The 8,747-nt window shown below is 34.8% G+C and overlaps 1 protein-coding gene across 1 annotated transcript; it reads left to right on the forward strand.

The window, feature by feature from the left end:
- The first annotated feature begins 1,225 nt into the window (after positions 1-1,225).
- Positions 1,226-8,253, forward strand: LOC137747689 (very-long-chain aldehyde decarbonylase CER1). The gene is made up of 10 exons (XM_068487845.2): positions 1,226-1,373; positions 1,721-1,944; positions 2,084-2,316; positions 2,754-2,973; positions 5,458-5,833; positions 6,107-6,214; positions 7,001-7,201; positions 7,359-7,454; positions 7,575-7,748; positions 7,843-8,253. Exons 1-10 carry the CDS (start codon positions 1,314-1,316, stop codon positions 8,020-8,022), a joined length of 1,872 nt encoding a protein of 623 aa, XP_068343946.2. The 5' UTR covers positions 1,226-1,313; the 3' UTR covers positions 8,023-8,253.
- Positions 8,254-8,747: the final 494 nt, after the last annotated feature.

An 8,747-nucleotide genomic window follows, 5' to 3' on the forward strand; every position in this document is an offset into this window, starting at 1 on the left:
AAGTAGTGTAGGATTAGGATTGGCTAAGACAAAATAAGATATTTTGGCTCATGTTCCTTCTTTCTTTGTTAAGCTCCATATCTTCTTTGTCTTGAATTAATTCTTCCATCTCTTTAGCATATTCTTAGCCCTTCTTGAACTTCATATTCGTCCATCCACCTTGCTCCATGCATGTGCTATTCATTCTAAGCCCAAAACTGCTCTAAAATGCTCCAAATTGCCTTTTCTTGCAACTTTAGCCAATTGAACCCACAAACACACGAAAATAACTTAAATCACTATAATAAAAAGAAACTAACTTCACTAAATGTAAGGAAATTGGCTAACAAAGTTGTATAAATATGCTTCTATCAAGGACAAGATGCTGGAGTGCGTATGTCCACGGTCCTCATCTCTCTGATCATATCACGTGAGAAGTAGCTCAAACTGCAGACTCCAATAAGACCAAATCAATGCGGGCAGCAGAAAAGCAGGTGGGAGAAGTAAAGAGAAGGGAGGCCCGGAGGGCTTAAATGGTCCTCCCAAGATCATGGACCTCAACTTGTACGTATACTATGTTTTAAAAGCAATACACATGCATTAACACGAAAATGCATTTTTAAATGAAAATACCAAATATCTTTCATACAACAATAGTCTATGTGTACCAATTGAGTTACATATATCCCTGTGTTTTATCCTATCGGTCAATTTGGTCAAAGTGGTATATGTTCTTCTAACCAATCATAGACAATCTGTTAGAGGACCATTAAAATATACATGTGTTTTGCACGTGAGAGGACATACATGTAACTTCATTGTAACTCTATTAAATCCACACAAGATCAAATCATCGAGACTGGTCCTTAAATAAATTATCTAAAATTGACTAATGGAGATACAATCATTTTGACATCTAAACCATAAAAGTAAAAAAAAAAAAAAAAGAAAAAAAGAAAGCATGACACTATACAAGGCAAGTGCATGTCATTAATTAATGTACAATACAACCATAATTGCATAACAATTTTTTCACCACCTATTTCCAACTCTTAATCACTTTTAACCACGTTGCTATTGGACTTTGCTTACATCTTCACCTATTTTGTGAACATCTTCGACAAAATTTCCGAATCGAATTTAAAACTCCTGCATTTTAGGCACCGCCATACATTTAAGTCACTGTTGCAATAACAAAAACAGTTACGTACTCATCAACCAACTACTATATATATATATATATATATATATATATATATTCATACATACCCAAAGCTAAAACTGTCTGTGTGCAAATTAAGTAGCCAGCTTTAATAGCAAAGAAGAAAAAAGATATGGCTACTACTCCCGGAATTCTCACTGAATGGCCATGGACTCCTCTTGGAAGCTTTAAGGTCTTCCCTTCTACAAACCCTAGCTCCTACCTCTCTCTCTCTCTCTCTCTCTCTCTCTCTCTCTCTCTCTCTCTCTCTCGTGTACGTACAGTGCCACACACTGAGAATTCTAGAATGGACCAGCCCATAGTATGAACGAGGGGATGGGCGACTGGTTGCAAGGCCAAGATTGTAATGGCTAAGAACGGTCAAGAATCTCGTTGCATACTATGCTCCAGTCCACACTAGAAAACTTTGTTACCTCCCCCATTAAGGTTTTCATTGTATATGCATTGTTTATACATTACATATTTTGATGTATTAACAACTTAAAATTTGTGATCTATATATATGGGGTTTTAATGCAGCATGTGGTCGTGGCTCCTTGGATCATTCACGGTACATACTCGTATTTTGCTAACGATGAGGAAGATAAAGATCTATCTTATTTCCTCATATTTCCACTTATTCTGTGGAGGTTTGTCCACAACCAGTTATGGATCTCTCTTTCTCGATATCGAACGGCCAAGGGCAACTGCCGGATTGTTGACAAGGGCCTCGAATTCGAACAAGTCGACAGAGAAAGAAACTGGTACGTATAAAGAATAAAGCCATTCGAAGCTGAAAGATGCGCTGCCTGATTACAACCTCGAATGTAGTCTTATATATAATCAGTTCATTTAAATTTCTTCAGTTATATATCTTTCTTTTTTTAATTTTTGTTTGGGCAGGGATGATCAAATATTGTTCAACTCAATTCTATTCTACCTAGGGAGCAGGCACTTGCCAGGGGCTTCAAACATGCCAATGTGGAGGACAGATGGAGTTATTCTAACAATTCTGCTTCATGCTGGTCCAGTGGAGTTTCTCTACTACTGGTTCCACAGAGCACTTCACCACCATTTCCTATACTCTCGCTACCACTCTCATCACCATTCCTCCATTGTCACTGAGCCAATCACTTGTAAGAAAATTACTCAAGTACCCCTTCCATTGTTTTTATTTTATTAGTTCTGTACTTCACTTTCTCTTGAAGAGATTTTTTTAGTGCGCTCGAACACAGGGTGGTACATAGCGTGTGATTATACAATTGGTGGGGCACCTGAAAATATAACTTCGCTTTACGTATATAATATAATGGCATATGGTGTACTGCCACATAATCCCGGCGCTTTGAAAAATGTTCTTTGTTTCTCTTGGTTGGTGAAAATGTTCTTTGTTTACGAAATATTATACTATAGAAGCTGTTATTGACGTTTCAAAATCAATTATCATGCACCTTATTTTAGTTGATAAAGAAAAATAAAGGAGCAAAGAGTGCAAGACAGACTTTTATAGACCGCTAATAACAATTTTCTAAATGGTTAATTATTACTTATATTTTTTTGATGTATTGTGCAGCTGTGATCCACCCATTTGCGGAGCACATCGCATATTTCATACTCTTTGCTATACCAATGTTGACAACTATATTCACCGGAACAACTTCTGTCGCAGTCTATGCTGGTTATTTAACTTATATTGACTTCATGAACAACATGGGACATTGCAATTTTGAGCTCATTCCAAATTGGCTCTTCACCATTTTCCCCCCTCTCAAGTATTTCATGTACACTCCATCGTAAGTCTTGCTTCACTCTCTCTCGTTGTCTTTATACAAATACAACCGGTTATAGGGAAGAATTACTTTATGCAAGTCTTGGGAAGTATGCATATGTCATATACATAATTAGTACATATAAATTTATACATTTTATTCAAAATTATTCTGGTACAATTGATTTTCTAACAAATTTCATGACGTTCTTATAGATGCTATTTGTTTTCAATTTCAATTATTTAGGAATTAGATATTGTTGCAAGGTATCCACAACTAAGTATACCATAAAAATTAATCTTATCGAAAATAAGTTGAATGGTATAATTTGTGCCACAATTAACATTACGATCTAATAATATTTATCTTCCTTTGTTAGTGAGAGATGTTTAGTTTGTTGCACTCAAATGAACCTGACTCTGATATGATAGAAATATGCGTGTCATAATATGATGAGATCAAATCTTCTGCACCCAAAAATTTTCGTGGCATCTCTGTGACTTATCTTATTTGTCATCGCCTAACCATCCATTTAAACCGTATTTAACAATGTTAACATTTTAACTTATCTCCTTAATAAAAATGAAAAACTAAATAAATTAAGTTAAATGACACGTATCACTCAAATACATAGGTCAAAAATATGCTACAAAGAGTTTTTAAGTACAGAAAATTTGACTCATAATATGATATTATAGTCCTTATAAGACATTTAGTTAATATATTGTTGTACTTTAGTACGGAGAACATATAATTCACACCAAACAATTATGAAACAATTATGAAACATTCTCCTAATCTCTGATCTCATCCAAGTGCAATACAAAAATGTATACACAAACAATTTAAAGAATTTCTTTTCAAAGTGCTCGATATTTTAACTCGGTGCTCCACTTGTCATCAAATAAGTGAAAAGACACAGATAGAGAGGCACAAAAATAAAATATTTTCTTTGCTTATATAATGACATATAAAATATTTCTCCAAATAGTGATGCTAAGAGGACTCTCTTAGACTATTTGTCACTTCACTGGTTAACGTCAATTTCGATACTAATATTATAAAATATTTAGCATTCTCTTTAGGTCTAATTGGATAAATGGTCCTCGTAGTAATTGGGTTTTTTAAGGATTTTTTTTTTTTTGGTCAATAAGAATTCTAGTAACAAAGCAGCAAGGAGAAGAACAATACAAAAAAAATAAAAACTCCTTAGAAAATGAGAAGATAAGCACAATTCTTACATAGATCAGGGACATACATGCTCCTGTAAGTATGAATAACTATCTAGCCAAAAGGGTTACAAAAAAAATCTACCTACAACCAAGATGGAGGGGTTATTTCCAACCCAACTTGGGAATTATACAGAAAGGGCCCAGGGAGGATAAATTTTTCCTTGTGATCGGAACACGGATGATACACCACATGTTTTTATATAAATTGTGGGAATTTGTATTTCTCAGTTATAAATTTTTTAACACACATATCCTACAATTTGTATAATGGCACGTGGTGTATCATCCTGTGTTCTGGTCATATTGAAAAATTACTCCCAAAAGAGGCCATCCCGATTCCCTAGACGGAACAGCGAGAAGAGAGGGAGGGGGCATAGAGTCCCATCTCGATGAACACAGCCTCTCTATACCACCAACGATACAGCCGCATGAGCTGCTTTGCTTCTACGTGCTGTATATTGGCTGATGGGTTTGAGAGTATTTTTTTTTTATTTATTGACTGGATTTCGCTATGTCGGATTGGTTTGGTTTTTGGTTTGATGCGATTGTGATGGATTTGGTTAACAAGGTTTTTATTCATTTTCAGATTTGTTTTGAAACACTTCTCAAAATTTACAGGATGCTATGATGTTTGTGCTATATAACGATACAGGAGTCGAATTCTAACCGTTTTCATTATTTTCTTGGTGAGAGATAAATAGTAGAGACAAAGAAGAAGAACACGTCAAAATACATTTTTATTCCTGCATTTAACGGATAATTAACAAAAAAAATTAATTTTAAACTAAATTTACTAACGAATTATACCATAAGAATTTAAATTCTAATTATTTTTATCACAAAAGTTATCTCCCGATTAAGCCTTTCCTTTAATAGAATTTTAGGCACATGATGCCCAATAAATGGGCGGGCGGGCGGGCAATAAATGTCTTTACAGGAAAATCCTTTTTGGTGCGATTGGCTGTCCACGTATATATTTCATTTTTAGGGGTTGCCTCACCATCATATTGTACCTATGATATATACTGTTGTTGTTAACTTATATTATTTATTATTATACCTTCATGCAATCGTAATCAACGCTCGAAATGTCACATTTATACTAACTATTCACTCTTTTATACCTTTATGTGACAAGTGCCAAAACAGTGTAGTTTTATAGTCTGACTAATTAACTTTGTCAACATTTAATAATTTAAATATTTTTGAATACTAATAGCAACTCCACACGTATCTTTTTGAGTTCAATTCAAATTTAACGTGCATATAAATGCAGGTACCATTCTTTGCACCATACACAATTCAGGACCAATTACTCTCTCTTCATGCCAATCTACGACTGCATGTATGGCACCATGGACAAATCAAGTGATTCCCTCTATCAAACTTCGCTCACGAGAGGGGAGGAATCGCCAGATGTCCTCCATCTAACCCATCTAACAACGCCCGAGTCCATATATTATCTACCGCAAGGATTTGTTTCCTTGGCCTCTAGGCCCCACACAAGGACGTGGTACTTATGGTTGATGTGGCCTCTCACGTTGTGGTCCATGATGATAACTTGGATCTATGGCCGTACATTTGTCGTCGAAAGGCACCGCTTTGACGAGCTCAAATTACAGACTTGGGCTATTCCAAAGTACAGTTTGCAAGTGAGGCCCAATTCTTAATTTCTCTATTAAATCTGTGTCTACTTCTTCTTTTTCTTGTTGTTTATTTATTTATTTATAAGGAATTGTTATTGGTACTTTAAAAATCTTATTATATACTTCAAACTTTCTATATTAAGAAAGAAAAATACACTTATGAGGAATATAGAATGAGATTTTTGAAGTGCCAATAACATTTCCCTATTTACATTTATATTCTTGTTTTTAATTTTTTTTAATGAGATCTGATTTAATTTGTTAATTTGTAAATCTCAGTACTTTATGAAATGGCAAAGTGAAGCTATCAATGGCTTGATTGAGGAAGCCATACTTGATGCAGAGGAAAAAGGTGTCAAAGTTTTAAGCCTAGGCCTCTTAAATCAGGTAATTATTATTATTTTTTAACAAACAATATTATCTACACTAAACGAAAGGGAATAGGTTTAGCCTCATAATGAGCTAGCACTAATGTCATTCAAATTCGCCTTTGATAAAAATCAAACCTAAGACATCTCATTTACAAATGAAGAGGAATACCACTAGACCATAATACTAAGTGGCTTAAATCAAGTAATTAACTTTTACAATTTAATCGCTGGTTGAAGCAGAAGTTAATTAATTTTACCAGAGTCCTCACTAAATCTTCCCAATTTAGTAATGGCGTTGTGGTAGATAATATGTATTATAAATGTTTGTCTATGTATTTATATCTGTGTATCAGTTAATGCATGGTCCATGGCAAAAGTATTTGTCTATACAGAATACCAGTAGGGTACTCTACAATTTAATTCACTGTTAGTCCAGCCATATGGTATACCATGTAAGTAAAGTGATCATCTGTCTTATACATGGGCTCACCTCGAGGTTCTACCACGTAACCATTTTATCTAAAATTTGACCTTAATTTAGGACTCGACATTTACTGCTAAACTCTCGATTGGAAATAAGTAAATGAAACGAGGCAGTCTGATTCCATGATGCAAATTATGTTGATAAAATTTATGTAACATTGTATACTTAGAAATGACATGATTACAGTTAATCCATTTTATATAAATTTCTTTCCTTGAACAAGGACCATATTTATTACTGCGCACTGTATTTTGTTGTCACATTTTATGTACTCAAACAGTTGTTTATTTATTAAATTTATATATTATGTATATGCAGGGTGAAGAGTTGAATAGATACGGCGGTCTCTATGTTCAAAGGCATCCACATCTCAAAGTCAAGGTGGTGGATGGAAGTAGCTTAGCTGTGGCTGTAATCCTAAACAGCATTCCAAAAGGGACAACTCAAGTCGTCCTTAGAGGCAATCTCACAAAGGTTGCTTATGCCATTGCCTATGCTTTGAGCCAGAAGGGTATCCAGGTATACATACATAATCTATATAGATCATTGGGGAGATAAACAAGGGTAGAACTGTCATACGAAGGTCACGTGATCATGTAATGTGTCGGTCCTGATCGTTTGTAATTAAGATAATGTTTCTTCCTATCTTATAACCTGAATTTTCTTAATATTTCAGGTAGCTACATTATACCAGGCTGAGCATTTGAAACTCACCAAATCACTAAATGGCACTAAAAGTGACCTAATTGTTGCAAAAAGCTATGCACAAAAGGTATATATATCAATTATTTGCTTCAAAATTCTCCTTCCTCGCCCATATTTTCGTATTTTTAATATTTTTCTATCTATTCATATACGTTGGATGATAAAAGCTAATTGATTTAATTTGCAGATATGGTTGGTGGGTGATGGATTGACCGAAAAAGAACAGATGCGTGCACCAAAAGGAACACTATTTGTTCCCTTCTCACAATTCCCACCCAAAAAATTGCGCAAGGACTGCTTCTATCATTACACTCCAGCAATGAAGACTCCTGCATCTCTTGAGAATGTTCACTCTTGCGAGGTAAAGCTTTTTTTCATTTATTCGTCAAAATTTCCGAAACCCTAAGCTCTAAACACTTTATTTATTTTTTTTTTTTTTTTTTTTGTGACGACAGAACTGGTTGCCAAGAAGGGTGATGAGTGCATGGCGAGTTGCGGGCATAGTGCATGCCTTGGAAGGATGGAAGGAGCATGAGTGTGGTTACACCATGTCCAACAGCGACAAAGTTTGGCAAACAAGTCTTGTGCATGGGTTTCAGCCTCTGACGATCATTACCGCTCACACAAAAAATTAGAGATCTACAGCTTCCTATTAAATAAATAAAAAAAATTAAAAAAAAAAGAAAAAAAAAGAAGTTACTAAGTGCACCGCGACCTTAATCAGATGATGATCCCTTCTTTCAGTTGGGTTATCATGTGACAATGCTGGCTATATTCTACAAATAGCTGGCTAGATGTTGTCATCATCTATGAGTTACTTTATTATATATGAATTTCACTTTATATGGAACTATTCGTTGATAAAATTTGATTGTTGTTGATCTTTTGTTTAATAATTCATGGCTTTAATATACCTAATTAACCTCAAAAACTTAGGAAGAGACCTATGCCAAATGCATATATGTTGGTTTTTTTTTTTTGCTATGCAACTTTTCATTTGGGATATGATTTACGATGATTGATCCTTGTTTATTTATAGTCTTCGGATTGAACAAATTACATCACTTGAGTTGGTATTACTACTAGAAAATTGGGATTGTCCTGTGAAACCTTGCCCGACCAAGACAAATTCATCGGCGAACAAACATTTACCCGACGAAATTACCAGTTTGTGGGGCAAATTTGATCACCGTTTAGGCTTTACTGAAAATCTTTAGGAGACGGAAGAATTTCGTAGGGCAAGGATAAATTTGTCGGCAAGAATTTGGCGTTGAGGAAAAAATTTGGCGCGCAATTCATTGAGGCTTGCGGGATGAAACAATGGTTCATTGGCTAAGTTCAGTTTGCTCAATGGACAATT

The sequence above is a fragment of the Pyrus communis genome, chromosome 2, assembly GCF_041283825.1.
Source record: "Pyrus communis isolate YQ-2024b chromosome 2, ASM4128382v1, whole genome shotgun sequence".
Taxonomy (NCBI): Eukaryota; Viridiplantae; Streptophyta; class Magnoliopsida; order Rosales; family Rosaceae; genus Pyrus; species Pyrus communis.

Bases quoted from the DNA above. Each gene is read 5' to 3' on its own strand.
- LOC137747689 (XM_068487845.2), top strand. From the start codon at position 1,314: ATGGCTACTACTCCCGGAATTCTCACTGAATGGCCATGGACTCCTCTT. The intron at 5,834-6,106 runs GTGAGGCCCAAT...TGTAAATCTCAG, and splicing joins TTCCAAAGTACAGTTTGCAA to TACTTTATGAAATGGCAAAG. The intron at 7,455-7,574 runs GTATATATATCA...TTTAATTTGCAG, and splicing joins CAAAAAGCTATGCACAAAAG to ATATGGTTGGTGGGTGATGG.